The sequence below is a fragment of the Oryzias latipes genome, chromosome 10 (assembly GCF_053564925.1).
Source record: "Oryzias latipes strain Hd-rR chromosome 10, Olatipes_Hd-rR_3.1".
Classification (NCBI taxonomy): Eukaryota; Metazoa; Chordata; class Actinopteri; order Beloniformes; family Adrianichthyidae; genus Oryzias; species Oryzias latipes.
Window position 1 is genome coordinate 19,032,265 of NC_136246.1, and position 16,800 is coordinate 19,049,064.

The following is a 16,800-nucleotide window of genomic DNA, read 5'->3' on the forward strand; positions in this document are numbered from 1 at the left end:
GCATGCGAGGGTTCTCTCCGGGGACTCTGTCTTCCGCCCACTATCCAAAAACATGCTTCATAGGTTAATTGGTCACTCTAAATTGTCCCTTGGTGTGGATGTGAGAGTGCATGGGTGTGTGATTGTGACCCTGCAACAGACTGGCGACCTGTCCAGGTGTCCCCTGACTTCGGCCGCAAGTGGCCAGGATAGGCTCCAGCAGCCCCGTGACCCCGAAAGGGATAAATGGAAGAAGATGAATGAATAAATGAATGAATGAATTTAATTGACTTATTTACTTTTGAAACAATTTTATAATGCTTTAGGCCGGTTTGATTAACAACTTGCCTCAGACAGTTCGATCTGGTTGAATTGCATAAATCAATTAATAAATTAAGTCGATTAATTGTTACGCCCCTAGTCTGTTCTGTTTTTCACCGCGTCACTATTTTCCTTTAGAAAAAAAGAACCCCAGAGACTTGACAAACAAGTCACCAGAGGTTCCTATACACTTTGCATTCCCTTCACAATAAGGGCCTTTTTCCCTAAATATTGATATTGTCATGAGATAGAAGACTTTCGTGCAGGTGGCCTGAACCTGTTGACTTTATTAAAGAAAGCACGGATTCAGCACAAACCCCACTATTGCATGTCAGAGTGACTAAGGAACAACACAACTGCCCATCTCGGCGGATGGAGACTCACGTTGAAAAAGTTGCTCACTCCAGGGATTTTTGCTGCATCTGAAACATGTTCTCATCCTATCTTGCCTTAAAATCAGCTGAGTTTGAGTTTTGCTGGATCTCCGAGCTGAGATGCTGATGATGACTGCTGTGTTGTTCCAGGCACATTTGTTCCCAGCGATGTTTATGCTTGCAGGTCGAAAACTTGTTTGTCTGCCTGCTGGGTTTTCCAGCTCAAGGTTTTAGTGGCAAAGCAGGCACATACGATGTATGTGTCACAATGTGAGATCAGAATGACTTTCAGACCTTCTCATCATTGATATCCATCTGTCTGTATCAGCATCAAAGAAAACCCAGAGATAAAAGAGATCAGACAGGCCTAGCTTGTTAGCAGGAGCTGGCACTTCTTAGAGCAGCTTACTGCTCAGCTCCAGCTTCAGAAGTTAGTCCCGCTTCAATGCATTGTGGGTGTGACTTCATTACTGGATGCTGTGAGTTTTTCAGTACTTCAGCAGAAAAAAACAATGTAGTGAAGGTGTTTTCATCAGATGCAGGTTTGTCTCAATTCTTTTTAAGAAAATAGAAGTTTCAGGTGATCCTTCTGTGACCTCTTACAGTGCATCTCCTCTCCCAGCCTGATCCTTGAGGGGTGTGTCCACCGAGCCATTATGTCAGTCCAAACTCCGTCCCTCTCTCGCTCTGGCTCCACCCCTTCTACCGGAGGTCTGGATAATCGCAGCGGTCCTTCCCCAAACCCACCAAACTCTCTCAGCCTTCGTTCGTCTTACAACCAGCTGCTTGGACGTGATATCATTAAGGAATCGATGGCAACGGGAAGCTCAGCCACCCTGCCCAAGAGCAGGCAGAAGAACACAATGACCAGTGTGCGAAGCGCCGTGGGAATCAGTGACAACCTGGCTTTGTTGCCTAAAAACCAATCTGCGATCAAAGGTAGGGGCCTTCCAACCAAGTCTTCCTCCAGTTCAGCTCTCTACTCTTCCTCCTTATCATCTTTCTTCAACACAACCAACCCCAAACTGGCAAAGAATGGAGCCAACATGCAGAGGCGAGCTGAGAACCAGCAGGTGGAGCTGAGCAGGGCCAACACAGTGGACAAAATTCACAACCATCTGATTGGTAACCCAAGTTCAGATTGGCCAGAGTTTGGCAAAGACAACTCACAGCTGCCCCCGTATCGCAGAAGGACCAAGAGCTTCTTGGAGTACCATGGCAAAGGCTGGGATCTGGATTCAGGAAAAAAAGACGACAAGAAAGAGAACAAGCATCAGCCCTCATCAGAGAAGGAGCAGGCCAATCCTGCTAAAGAGAGGGAGAGCCAGAAAGAAGAGAAGCTGAGCAGCAAAGACTCAAGTCTGGAAGAGAAGGAAGATGTGGAGGCTGTGGTGGAAGAGGATGAAGCAGATGAGCCCACTCCAACTCCCAAACAACCCCTGCTACCAGTGGTGGTGGAAGCTCCTCTTTCACCGACCTCCTCTTCATCCACTGACAGCCCAGAGTGGACACCTGAGAACCACAGTAACCCCCAAAGCCAAGCTCCGACACATGTCAGAGGAGAGCATTGTGCCCAGGTTCAGCTGTGTCCACGCAGTCCTGCTAAGCCCCCACGAAGCTCCCAGCCCCGGGTGATCAAAGTGGAGCTGCACCCCAACAACGAGAACCAGTTTTTGCAGCAGTATCCACCATCTCCTCCCAAACAGCCCAGAGCAGCAGAGAAGAACAATCCTGCCAGGACCCAGGCTCCTCTTACCCTGACCATCCCTGAAGAGGAAACTAAACTCCCTAAAGTGAGTTTAAAAATTGACCTGAATCCTGACACTCCTTCAGAGGATGAAGACTCCAGCTGGACCACATTGTCCCAGGAGACACCGTCTCCGCAGACTCCACGTGAGACAGGTTAGTTGGGCTTTTTTTTGCTTTCAATTCAAAACAGTATTTCTGTGTTATTCTGTAATCATCCTCAGCCCCGTCTTTCTCCATCCGTCTGCCTCATGCAGAATATCAGCGCTGGGTTTTTACAAAAAGGCTTTTCTTAAAGACCCTCTCCAATGTGTTTTGGGTGTCTTTAACATGTTATTGTGGCATTTGTCTCTTGATGGAGGACATAAATAAATAAAATTAAGCTTAAAATAGCATTTCTGGGTATTTCTTTATTCAAATTATTCTGAATCAGGAACAGATGAAAAAATGCAGTTGGAATAAACTTGTTGCTGTGACATTGAAGCTACAATCGCTGAGCCAGGAGCTCCCAACTCCACTCCATTCTCATGTATTCACTAGAAGACGGCTAGATCCGTGTTCATCTATTATCTTGTCTCAGCTGGCAACTGGCTCAAAACTGTACGATTGGATAGTTCCAATATTGCTCGCCCTTTTTCTTTGAACCGGTAATGTTAGGTTGGGGTTGTGAGGGAGTGTAAACAGATGGATGATGGAGAATGTGGGCCACCACATGTCCCGCACATGACTCAGACGTGAATTTCTAATGAATGAAACCATGACCTAGAAAATGAGATAGGTCATTGATTTTGGCTAAAAATGGCATAATCATAATTAAAAGATCAGTGGGAAAAATTTTACAACAGAACAAAAGACGATTGGAGCAAGCATCTCCAACAATGCTGATGGAACCCTAAAGAACTTTATCATAACTTGATGGTGCAGGAGGTGATAATGGAGGAGGAAAGGAGGCGGTTTTGAAGAGAGCCAAAAGTCAAAAGAAAGCTGAAAGACAAACAAGATTGATTCAAGTGAATTATGTTTGTCAGACATGTAACCAGACGAACTCTTGCATTGTAAACACTGAGAAAGAAGGAAGTAAAAAAACCACACAAGCTGTTCTCAAGATTCACAAAATTAAGCACAAACGGGGCTGAGTTATTGTTCAAGATTTGCTTGGTGATGTCCCAAGCAAACATGCAGCTCACACTTCTTTATGTCATGTGACCATGAGTGTCTGTGTCGGTATTTACACTCATTTTCAATCTGCTTTCCATCCATCAGCAGATGTGTGGGCTGAAGGGGACCTGCCCCCGGGCTGGCGGGAGATATCCGACTCATCTGAGGTCTATTTCTGGCACGTTCCCACCGGCACTACACAGTATGACCGACCTGTTGCCTCCGACAACACCTCTTCCAATAATGAGCCAGATGCCAAGCTTGACCAGCAAAGCGACAAACAGGAGTCTTTGAAACCGCCGGCGGAGGTGAGCAGACCCACAAAAGTCCTCTTTAGTTTCATTTAAATGTATGAAATCATCATAAATAGCAGCATCAACTAAAATCCGTTTTCACATGGCTCATTATGTGCACAATTACTAGTCAAATTTACTTTTGTTTGTTTACAAGGACAACGAATCGTCATATCTTTGGAAAAAATAACAACACAAGACTTCAAAAAAGTAGAATACAGTTGAAGGAAAGCAAAAATAAAACACTGGATCAAAAAATGTGCTTAATTAGGACAATTTGATTCATTATATATTTATAATATAAATTTTTATATTTGTAATATAAAAATAGGTTAATTATTTTAATAAGTTAGGAATTATTTAAGTGTAGCTTTATTTTGTATTTGACCTTTTGACAACATCAGAAAGCACGACAGTCAAAAATGCAAATATTACTTTTTTAAAATCAGTTATTAAATGTTTTTTTTAATGTTTTCTTTTGTCAAATCTAATCCAGAGAAATAAAATAATGCTGCTTAGTTTGAAAGATAATCTTAATAAACACATTTATTATCATTTGGCAGCTATTTTTCAGTAGAAATATTTTTTTTGTAGCTTTGTTTAAGTGGAAGGAATTCCTCTAATTCTGTTTTGCTTATGATTATTTTTATAAATATTGATGGAAATAGTGTTCCATTTGAATTCTACTGTGCACACAGGAAAATCCTGCAACTATTAAACAGCTACATTTCATTTGTCGAAAGGCTGCTGGTTATTTTGACCACATTTTTTTTTTTTTTTACAGATTTTTAAATTATTTTGTTGTTTTCACTCAAATCTTGAAATGCTTCTCCGTTTCCATCCTTTTTTGCCCCTAGCGCCCCAGCAGCCTGATATCCGACAGCTCGGTGGAGCCTGTTCCGTCCCCCACCGGCTCGTTTTCCTCCCGATCCTCCTCCCCCACACCCTCCAATGCTATGTCTTCTCCTGGACGGACTGTGGACACCACCCCCACCCCCACCACCACCACCACCCGTACCGTCAATGTGAGTCAAGTCGCTTTAGCTCTCTCTAGCTGTAACTCTGATGTTGCTTTTCGAAACTCTATTTTGAAGGTCATTTACCCTTAAAACAAATGAAAATGTATCCAAAACTCTTCTAACATATTTAATATAATAAAATAATAAAAATGTTCATCAAATTTATGATACTTATTATTATTTTTGTAGCACTGCTGTTCTTTGTAAAAGAAAATAATGGTAATTTATTTCAAAGGTGATATCTCTTGAACTGAATTTAAATTGTTATTATATAAATTGGATATGGCCCAAACTAATCACAGTCTAAAAAAATAATAATATGTGAATATTTATTACTATGGTTCTAGTTTCATCTTCGTTTGTTTCAGGAGCTGAAGGACTATCCAGTCTATCCAGATCCCAGTCTTAAAGCATTTGAAGGAGCAACTCTGCGCTATGCTTCTCTAAAACTCAAGTAAAAAATCCCACTGAAATGAATTTAATGTAATCTAATAGATTTTCTGTTAGATGTTAGTTGCATCGTATGTGTATATGTGAAGTCTGAAGTAGCCTTGGTATTTGTATCATCTGTTGTGTTCTCTTCCTCTCCACAGCCCTACAGCTCAGCTACAGACGGTGGACCTTGACAGCACATATCCGGATGCAGAGGCAATGGTAATCTAGTGAAAACATAGGCAGTGTGTTTACAATAACAAAGCTGGACATGGTGTGTGACAAACACAGATGCAATGCCCTGTCATAAAAAAATATGGTGCTTGAGTTTCATGCAAAATTGTTTTGGAAATAAATAAAAACATCAAATGCTTCAGATTTTTGGTTTTTAGTCCGCTGGTATTGCAGCCGTAAAAGCTTTTCGGTTGTCTTTTCTATTTTGGCAAAAGTAGTAGTTTGAAATATTAGGTATTAGCTGGTTATTAACAGAAATTTTAAGTTAACATTTGGTTTGACTAACTAACACAGCTGGAGAAGATATTTCTTAACCGTGCAGGGCTTTGTTGCAGAATGAGCATTCACCCAAAGGGCAGCGTTTTCCGAGGAAACGTATTTTTCATCTTACTAAGACAATGTCAAAGCACATCCTGTACACGTTACAGCTCAATGCCTCAGTTTGAAAAATGTCTGGCAGTTAAGTGAATCTGTGTATAGCTGTCACAGCTTCTGATGCAATACCGAGAATCCTTTGGAAGGTGATGATTGCAGAGAATAAATTAAAATACTCAACATCTCTGTTTTAGAATTTAAACATGCGGTTTGGAAAGGTTTTGATTGATTACATAATTCCAAAAAGGTGAAATCTGCATTAGTTTTAGACAAACGTCAAATAAATGGCTAATTATGGTATAATAATACTGACTTTGTATTTCAGAATAAAGGGATTTATCAAAATGCATTTAGAATGGGATGATGAACCCATTCGCCTCCAGTGCTTGCTTCTCTGTTTGAGAGTACAGCTCCACCACCTGGTCACTTTGTAAACTGAGCTGCTTGGAGTTTTGTTAACAGGCAACAGTGATTTACCTTCAGGGATGTTCAAACTCGCTTTGGAGTTACGTGCAACCTAAGAACCAGTGACTTAACAGGAAAAACAGCAAAGCCCAAAAAACACAATGGAGAGCCAAACATTAAATGAAAAAAAGTTCATATGAATTGTTGGCATATGAATGCCAACAAATAAGCATTTGGTGCACAAAATTTTCCATATCATCAGTCAATACTACTAATTTGTGGCCACAAAATACTAATTTGTTTACACTAAATGGTAGTTTATGCCGACAAACCTAATTTGTGCACAGGCAGTGCTAATTTGTGCCCACAAAATGCCAATAAAAATCTAATTTGTGACCACAAAATACCAATGAATGGTAATTTATTGTCACAAAACACTTAATTGTGGCCTCAAAATGCTCATTTGTTTGTATAAAATATTAATTTGTGCTGTTAAAATAGTAATTTGTGTGCACATAATGCAGATTAAAAATCTAAATTGTGGCTTAAATATGCTAATTTGCCCACACAAAATGCTAATTTGTCCACACAAAATGCTAATAAAATTCTAAATTGTAGCCTTAAAATACTAATTCATGGCTTAAACTAATAATTTGACGAAACCTTTTTTTTTTTATGTCAGTTTCAGGGCTCTGTTAAGTTCAAAGAATGAAGCTGATTTATAAAGTTTGCGAAAGCTTTATGTGCCATAACTAATTAATGCGGCGACTGGTGACAAATGAAAAACATGCGTAAATCGTTCAAAATGAATGAAGTTGTCTCTTTACCTGTGACTATTTCTGTCGGTGAGGGACCTACCCCCTTCATGTGATTTTCTGTTAATGATCCTGTCCTCCAAAAGGTAGCACACACCTCTTTCTTCTTGAAAGAACAAAAAACAAAATAAATGTATATAATGAAAGAGGTGTCTAATCCCTAGTTCCTTTGGAACAAGCTACAGTATGTCTCAATGTACTTCCATTAAGGAATTACAAAATCAATAAAAAATTAAAAATCTACCAAAAATCTATGTTGATTATCTGTACTTAATGGTACGAATTTTTGGTTTAATTTGTTAAGTTAGTCATCTTTTTACTGGGCGGTTAGCACTCTGACTTCACAGCAAGAATTCAAATTCCAGCCGGGTCCTCCCTGCTCAAAGTTTGCATGTTCTACTCGCGGATACCCCTTGTTTTCTCTGGGCACTCAGGCTCCATCCCACAGTCCAAAAACATGCTGCATGGGTTCATTGGTGACTCTAAATTGACTCTTAGGTGAAAATGTTAGTGTGTTTGGTCGTTTGTCTATGTGGCGCCGACATGTCATACTGTTCAGGGTGTGACTCCCTTCACCAGACAGTAGCTTGGTAGGGCTGAATGGGACTAAGGAGTTGTAGAAAATGGATTGATCGCTTAACTTGAGTACTTGCTGTCATGAGATTCTAACTTGTCACCCTACAAAGAGTTTTTGGTGCTTAGTTTTAGTTAGGTCATCTGCAATTCACCACCCACTCCTGTTTTGACCCTTCTTGTTCTGTTTTATTCTGTTTTAGTTGCTCATGCTGTAATTCAGATATTATATAACTTATATTTCACTATAGTTTTTCAGTTTTTTACAGCCAACCTTTCTGTTGTAAATTAAGATATTCAGCTCATTTACATAGGAAAATACAAGTTCTCTGTTTTTATGTCCCAGTCCTTTCCAGTGCGCTCTCTTGGCTGGGTGGAGATGGCAGAGCAGGACCTTTGTGAGGGTAGGAGCAGTGTGGCCGTCCACCAGTGTATCAGACAGCTGTCCTACTGCAGGAGGGACATACGGGACTCAGCCGGTGTCTGGGGGGAGGTAAGTGTCTCTACAAAGGGCAGTTATTCATGTAATATTAGTTAAGACATGACAACCTCATCATGCCACTTTACACACATTTATAGAAAACCTGCGACAGATTCAGTTAAGCTCCTTTGCCTAACAGGTGGGAAAAGTTCTGCAAGAGAAGATTTATGAAAGAATCTGCAGTAAAGAATACAGTCTGGTGATGGCAGACTAGTTTGAAACTGATAAAACTTAAGTAGACTATAGCACTCCTAGTAAAAAAAAAGTAAATAGAGGTGTGTTTTTTGATGTCTGAGATATTGTGAGTTAGATCGAATTAATCTTTATTTATAAAACACCTTTCATACAATCAACACCAATTACTTTAAAAAAATTAAACTAAATAACAATACAAAGTCTGATTGATTGATTTATTTCAAGCAATTTCCAGCAATAAAAAAAACAAAGGAAGACAATAAAAAGACATAGTAAGACTGTTACATAAAATATTGTGAAAACACACACCTTCCCCATAAGCCCACATTCCCCACATTATGATATGTAAAATTCATGTATAAACAAGACAACAGAATAAAACAAAAAGCGCAAAAAAAAAGTCTTGTCTGACGTTTAGAATCCATGCTAAACTGATTGCTCCCATTTTACAACTAGTTACTAATAAATGGCAGCACAGCAAACACCATCAACAGCTATTTTTAATACCCAGTAGACAAAGAGCATACATCTGTATGTCACAGCTCTGTTTGTTCAACCTATATATGTCTCCACCCCAGGTCCTTTAACTCTGCATTGACAAAGACTCCACCTTGAACCTCTACCCTTCAGTTTGTAACCTAAACCACAGCTTGACCTGATCCCTTCTCATTGTCTTACAGGGTAAAGGGATGCTTTTAGTGCTGGAGGATCGCATGTTAAGCCTGGTGGACCCGGATGATCACAGCTTGCTCCACTCTCAGCCAATCAGCAGCATCCGTGTCTGGGGAGTCGGCCGAGACCATGACAGGTAAAATAACAAATATGGAAATGAAGGAGTTTTTAAGATAGAGTTAAAGGACCTTGTTTTTTTTTAGTTAAAGTTAAAGGACTGTCACTCAGTTTGGAGGACTGAGTGACAGGATGGGGTACTACTGAAAGTCTCATCAGACTGCAGAAGAATAAACAGCTAAGGGGCTGTTAGAAAAAAAAATGCTCTCCAACATAGAAAGTTTTTGTCCCACTGACAATTCCAAATTTGCATACCAGAATCTGTTCTAGCAATATGGAAAAGTTTGTAGCAGATAAAGTTTGCTTACATCAGTTCTTTGAAACAGATTTTTATCAAAGTTTTGAAGTTTTGTGGAGTTTTCCTGTTCTTGTTTTGTTGTTGCACAGAGATTGACATTAAACTAAATTTTTTCTGTTTTTCATCAAATGGGACATTAAAAACATATTTTCCATAATACCCTTAAGAGTACTAAGTCTATAATCTTACCCAGGTTGCAGAATTTGTCTTATTATCATTTCAACAGTCTGTTTTAGAAATACATGAAGGGTTGTAATTATTCCACTGCTCAAGTCTTATCCCCCTCCAGTTAAACCTTTGGCTTGTCGATCGTTTCCCATCATTCCTCAGTCTTAACCTTTTATTATTGAGTTGACAATGTGCTGAAGCTAGCATAGCTGTTGATAGAGCGGTAGTCTAAACCCCCATTGACGTGACTCCCAAAGACCCAATGATCAACTGTGTCACTTACAAACTCCCCTCATGTCTACAGAAATTTGTGCTGACATCCCAGTTCCTCTGAGATCCTGTTTTTCATATATGCAACATGAACTTCACATCCACACACACTAAAAATAAATCATGGAGTTTGGGGTCAGCCAAAGTAGCTTCTACGTCACACCTGCAAGCATAATAGCACTGTATTTTTTCTCTGCTCCTGATTCACAAAAATTTGAAATATTCAGAAATTCAATTCAGAAATGCACTTTTAATCTTAATTTTCTTGATGTATGTCCTCCATCATTAGAAAAATGCCACAAAAACATGTTCAAAAAAAACATTTTCATCAGAGTGGGTCTTTAACAGCTTTGTGCTCTCACGTTCTTCCCGTCCTCAATTTTACCTCCTTTCTTTCTCTTTTCCATTAGCAAACCCACTAAAATCCTAGTTGCATGTGTTTGAGGGTGATAAAGAGTGAAGCATAACGACAGAAAATCCTTCCGGCCTCTATCGTCCCGGGGGGCCAAGAAAACTTTCAGCAGCTTTCTCTCTTAGTGCTAATGGATAAAGTGTGTTACAATAAGAAGAGGGGACTGTTGGCCTGTGATAGCTCCTCTCTTATCTTTTGTCTTCTAAACTGTATTTTGTGGCCTCATAACATCCATTCTGTTCACATTTCACCCCAACAAACCTTCAAAGTTTTAAGTCTGCTTTTTCTTTTGTTTGGCGCTTTTCTCATGACTTTGTTTTATAGGAACTGATGCAAAATGTTGTTGCTGCTAGTATCTTTTTTAAAGTTATATTTTATCTTTTGCATTTCCCATTTTTAATGTTTAAGATCTTGAACAATTTTCCCACAGCAATTTTCTAAAATCTGCGATTGGTTGATTAAACCACCAGAGGGCAGTGTAGTCAAGGTTTGTTCTTCCCAGAAAAATAATGTGTGATAAGTAAGCAGCTAAAGCTTTACAATTTGTGTTATTTAAATCCATTGATTTTCTTAACTTATTGTTGCATTTTTCCTTCTACAATTTAAAATAGTGTGCTTCAAAAGGATGAATGAGCTCCTAAAACAAATTGCACAATCTGCATTGGTGTAAAGAAACCTGTCAGTTGATCTTTTTTAGAGCTTTTGAAAAAGAAAAAAACTGTTATAATCAGCCTGACAAGCTCTAATCATAACAGGGTATTTATAAGACTACTCTTGTTGCTACAGAGATGCCATGTGTGCTGTTAGTTTTTATAACTAAAAGGTTCCATCTGCTTGAGTTTGTCTGTTCAGATTTTACATAAATGTTGAGCCAAATTCTATGAAGGTAGATGGAGAGGTGAGGCAAAACCAAGAGTCCCCTTTAGATTTAGTGTTAACATGCACTTTAGAGAAAAAAAAAAAAAGCTAAATAAAGCATGAGCCTTGGCAGAGGGCAAGCTTCCTGACTGCTGATTGTTAAATATGTATTTTGTTTTTGGTGGAGAGGCCTCCTGCGTTGATGGATGAGTCATCAATCCATCAAATTCTAATTATAAAATCTTGTTTTTGACTTAGGAAAGGTGATTTTGGAAAAGATTTGCATACAAAGAAAACAGACTTCACTTAGCCATCCACATTCTCTTTTTTGTTTTGGTTTTTAATCAATCTAAGAAATTGACAGCTTTTGAGGTGGTTCCACTTTTCTTAATGTTCCTTTTGTACTTTAACCTCTTTAGGTCCGAGCTGATATTTAAGCTAACCCACTACACACGTTAACCCCAGTTAAGCAGAATAATATAACCCAAAAGGAGATGTCAACGCATGTGGATACCAGGTCTTGAGAGGTTAAATTGAACAGATGATAAAATAAAGATACATCATTTTTTAAGGTTTAGGTGCAAATAGATAAAAGCGAACGAAATAAGAAAAATAAGTAAAAAGCTTTCAAAAAATGACAACAACAATTTCCATTTAAAAGATAGATTAAAAATGTTTTGCAGAGGATTTGAGGACAACCCTCCCATTACTGTCGTCATCAGATCTCTCTTTCCATCTTCTGCCTCGTCTTTTCCTGCATCTCTTTCTCAGCTCAATTCAATATGAATGAGTCCCCCCACCACCATTCCATCTCTGGAACAGGGTGGGACAGCAGGGGAGGAGGGGCTTGCCCCACGATGAAGTCATGAGGCTATATCTGGAGCACTCAGCAAGTCTGATAGTGCACGCCCAGTTGTGCGTGTACACGTTTACACGTGTGTGTGTGTGTTTTCTGCTGGGTTTGAACTGATGAAGTCATGTGTTTCTATCTGGAGCACGGTGTGTGTCGGTGTGTGATGGTGTGTGATGGGTGGGTGTGCATGTATTACCCACTTCACTATTCCATTCTCCTGTCTGTAACACTCTTCTGCTATTTCCACTCTTTGTCTCCGACACTCTTTATCCCTTCCAGTTATGCTATTGGCTGCAAGGCTTTGACTCCACTTCCTTCTGCCTCCCTTTGTTTGTCCCACACTTTAGTGGGGTGGAAGCCTTCCCTTTTTTTCACCCCAGTTTCAGTGAGGAGAAGAGGGAGACACATGGAAAAGAGGAGAGCGTAGGCAAACAGGGAAGCGTGGAGAGAAAGGCATGCTTCCCCGCTTGCATTGAGCAGGACGCAGCAGGACCTCGCCAGACTCTTCGGATGAGGCAAGCGAGCAAAAGGAAGCAGGCTGTAGCGAGAGCAAGGAACAGAAGAGGTGTATCAGAAGGAAAGAGCAAATAAAGAACAGGGGGAGGGGAAGGATCGAAAAGAAAGACCCACGGGAAAATTTACAAAAAAGGGTAAGAAGAAAAAATTGGAAAAGATTTACCTCAGGGATCAGCAGAAGAGAGGCAGAAGCAATGTCACCGTGGTGGAGCTAACGAGGCAGGGAAGCAGTTATCGGGGCGAGGATGTCTGCCTGTGTGAGTATTCCCATCTAATTCATTCATTCCTCTGCTCTCCACCCATCAGTCTGCTTAAAGTCATCCAACATCACTCATCATCTTCGTCACTGTTTCTCCAGCACAGAAAACAGCTATTTAAATGTATTTTCCTTTTTCTTTTCTTTTCTGGGGTTTTACGTTTGACTTCCAGCTGTTCAAGTTCCTGCCTTTCTCTCCGTCTTCTTGGTTAGCCATCAGGTGTAGGGCTGCAGGTTAGCAGCAGGAGTCACTGACACAACAGAGTACAACCCAAAAAAAGAGAAACCAAGCAAGGAAAGAAATGAGGCAAAGCAAGGATTGAAAAAGACAGGTGTAAATGGGCTCAGTGAGCTGCAGGGATTTTGAGGCTGTTTGCAGCTGTTTGATGTTATATTGGATTTGTGCGAGAGTGTGAGTTTTTGGTGAGATGCAACCCAGAATCGGCTTCAGTCGATTATGTTCATTTAGTCACGCATGTGTGCTTGAGAAACGCTGCCACATTTGTGAAGTTTTATGATTAAAAACACGGGAAAGCTGCATCCGCTGGTCTCCTTGACCTTTTGCGTTTGGCATCTACTTAGATCCGGAGAGCACTGTTGGAAAAACTCTTTTTGTGGGGTTTTTTTCCTGCTGTGTAAGTGCTTCACGGATTACTCATGGGTGAGGTTGACCATTTCATTCATATTCATTAGTGGGCAATAGAGACTCTTGCCTATTCCCTCCAGTTATCACTTGTTTCCCAATCTGCTAACCTTCTGTGGACAGCTTTGGCATATAGAAAAGAAGTGAAGGGGAGACAAGAGGAGAGGAGACACACTAGCCTCTGGGATCATACATTTTTTAATGCTGAACACATTCTTGCAATCTCTTTCTTTTTTTTTTTTCTTTTCCTTTGTGAAGTGAGTTTGTACAAGCAGGCTTGGTTAGAGCCCCCCCCTTCCCTTCTCGAGACCACCATAACCGCAGCTTATTTACTGATGTCAAGGTCTCTGAAGCCTTAATTAGCATGCAACATGTCCCTCTGATGGCCCACAGGGACAGAGACCCAACACATAGACCCACTCGATGGACGTCAGAATGATTGATGACCTTTCCTCCCCACTCCTGCACTGCTTTGAACCTTATAGCTGCACCTGTTCTTACCCTGCAACTCATCGCTTTTTCCATTTTGTCTGCAATAGATCAATTCTGCTTCTCCCCACACAAACAACCCACCTTTGACAGGGTTTTGTCCACCCATCCCAAAAGAGACTTCTCTGAGCAGAAGATCACTGTGAAGGCTTTGATTGTATATCATCGTCTAGAATATAAATTGATTGAATACTTTCTTCTTCTTTTATTTCTGTCTTACATTTGCATTATTAGGAACACCTGCAGTAATCCTTTTCCTTCTGACAGATTACTCCTCCTGTTCATCCCCATAGATTCCCTGCGCTGCCACAACGGCCAATAAATCTCCTCAGGATAAGAACATCTTTGGGCCTGTCAGACAGAGATGTTTGCTGATAATGCAGGACTGAAGATAGTAGAGCAAAGTGATTTAATGTGTAACTACAATTATTTTATGTTTTTTAACAAACAATAATCATTCATTGTAGTTTTTTTTTTCTAATGTCACATAAATCCCCTTAGTTTAGTTGTTGACAGTGCTGGACATCCTGGTGGGATTTTATTTATCCAATCACTCTTTTGCTTGCTTGTGTTGTCATGTTCAGTAAAATTTGCCCAAGGCCTTCAGAATTCACAAAACGGGTTGACGTAAACTGCGCAAACAGAAAGTTGCAATAGCCAATCAGATTTCAGCTTGTGACAGTAAGGCCTGTCTTACGCTGGATGTTCTAAGAATAAGAATTCCCGAATTCAGAATAATAATCCTACATTCAAAACTCACTCTGATGAAAATCATGCTTTTGGCGTTTTTGACATATTCTTGTCGCAAGACATAAAAAGATAAAATGAATATTGAACATTGAATTTCTGCAACTAATATATTTTATTAAAGAAAAATCTGAGTGATGGTACAGCCTTATGCTGAAGCCTGTTGGCTGTTCCTGTGTCTAATCCTTCTTTTTAGTGCACACAGTCAAACACATGCTAATAACATTATTGTCAACGGAAAATAAGCGGTTGATAAAAAATAAAGCGCACAGATTAACTGAACAGTAGATACGCTAATGTTTACTCAGGAGAGAAAGGAAGGAAGTATTTTATTTGTTCATTAGAAGAAGATGGTGGTGGACCGTGTTGATGAGTGCAAAACATTTGAATTTCATTGTTATTATTGCAATGTTTCCATGCACTGCAAGTGAAAGAGTGGGCAAGGTGCATTGTGGGAGTTTTTCTGTTGTCTTGCATTTTTGAGCATCTCGGTTTCAGCTGTTGGAGTGTTTGATTGTGTGGTTTAAAGTTTTTAATGTTGTGTTAGTGAATCATAAATGATGGCGCTGAAATGCATGTGTGGATTCTGCACGAGTAAAGTCGCAGTGCTGCTTTGATTTTCGGTTTTTGATGTGACTCATACAAGAAAACGTGAGATCTGTCATTCAACATCCAAAGAAGAAAGTCAAAACTTTTTGGAATGGAGAACACCCTCCACCGTCTTTTTTAAAGTCCCTCTCTGATCATTTTATCTGTTGTAAAGCATTCCCAGTGTATTTTAATATGATTATCCAGTTTTTAGACAAAGTCAAAAGACCTGTGTAGGACATAGTTTCTGCAGAGCATCAGTAGTTGACTAAAAATTTGCCTCTAAGTTGTGGTGAGACTGTTGGCGCGGAGCAAACCGCCTCAAATTCCCGTCATCCATCTGTTTACACTCAGTAGTAGCTTTTATGTCACAGCTACAGGGTTTTTTCCAACTGTGTTTTTTCTGCTCCTGCTTCACAATGATTTGAAGAAAGAAATACTTATAGATGCAGTTTTGAGCTTAATTTTCTTTATATAAAAGTGCCACAAGAGCAAGTTAAAAACACTAAAAAACACAATTTTCATTGCAGTCTGTCTTTAACCATTAGTTTGCACACTTGCTCATTCATTTAACTATATGGCGCTCTATTATGTTAACCTCAAAACTTACTAATGATATATATCATTTCTATCATTTTCTTTATCAAGAAAAAATAATTGAAAACAATGCATCAACTTATTTTGAAAAATGCATAAAACTTACTGTACTTTTTTAAAGAGCTGTCTTGATAGCAATGAAATCTTTAGCTTATAAAAGATATTTTAGTACACATCCCCTTAAGGCATTTAGCGTACCTCCTTATGGAAATGGGGACATATGGCACTGTATTGCATATATGCATAGAGTATGATTTATTGCTCTGCAACTCAATGAAATTATGTGCAAAAAGAGTATAAGAATAACTCAACATTAACTTTACACCTAGTCCCTGTGCTCTCCCACACTCTGTCACAAATAGAAGTTAGTGTGATGCATGAATGGAGGCTTTTGACTGAAGTGACATCTCACTGAAGCTCTGCAGCCTTGAGAATATTGGTGCATCAGAGCAAAAGTATACTACGCATACTCTAAAGAAATGTGATGTATAAATGATCAAGAGCAGGGAGAACTGCAGGACATCATCTTTCCTTCTCTGCCGCCCACCAAGAATCCCCCTCCAACCCCGATCTTTCATTCCTAACACACGCTCTGTCAGTCCCAATCGTCGATCTTTGCTGTTAAATATCTAATGAAACACCATGAGTGTTGACACTTGGCTGCTGCATAATGCCCCTCCCACTCTTGGTTGCCTCTGTGCCACTCTGCACAATTGGAATTGGGTCACAAAGCTGCATCTGTATAAACTGAGCTATGTTTCTTTCATTTGACAAAAGACTGTTTTTAACCATCAGCTTCAACTGATGCACCGGGAACAGAGGAGGAATCAAACCGCGCCACAGCTGCTGCTGTAAACAACGTCAATCACTTGCTCAAAATCACACAGGCGGTGCCGTGTGCTGAATGAAACACAAA

General features: G+C 39.8%; 1 protein-coding gene across 4 annotated transcripts in view; it reads left to right on the forward strand.

Moving 5' to 3' along the window:
• apbb2a (amyloid beta (A4) precursor protein-binding, family B, member 2a) overlaps positions 1–16,800 on the forward strand; it is a 38,451-nt gene that overhangs the window by 2,085 nt on the left and 19,566 nt on the right. For 2 of the 4 annotated variants that reach the window (XM_023959190.2, XM_023959191.2), the window contains exons 2-8: positions 1,280–2,576; positions 3,684–3,886; positions 4,729–4,896; positions 5,259–5,344; positions 5,484–5,544; positions 8,071–8,217; positions 9,081–9,208. In XM_023959190.2, coding sequence (XP_023814958.1) covers positions 1,331–2,576; positions 3,684–3,886; positions 4,729–4,896; positions 5,259–5,344; positions 5,484–5,544; positions 8,071–8,217; positions 9,081–9,208 — 2,039 coding nt within the window. In that variant the 5' untranslated portion in view covers positions 1,280–1,330. The remainder of the gene's footprint in view (positions 1–1,279; positions 2,577–3,683; positions 3,887–4,728; positions 4,897–5,258; positions 5,345–5,483; positions 5,545–8,070; positions 8,218–9,080; positions 9,209–16,800) is intronic. The other 2 variants (XM_078953594.1, XM_078953593.1) reach the window with 2 other exon arrangements.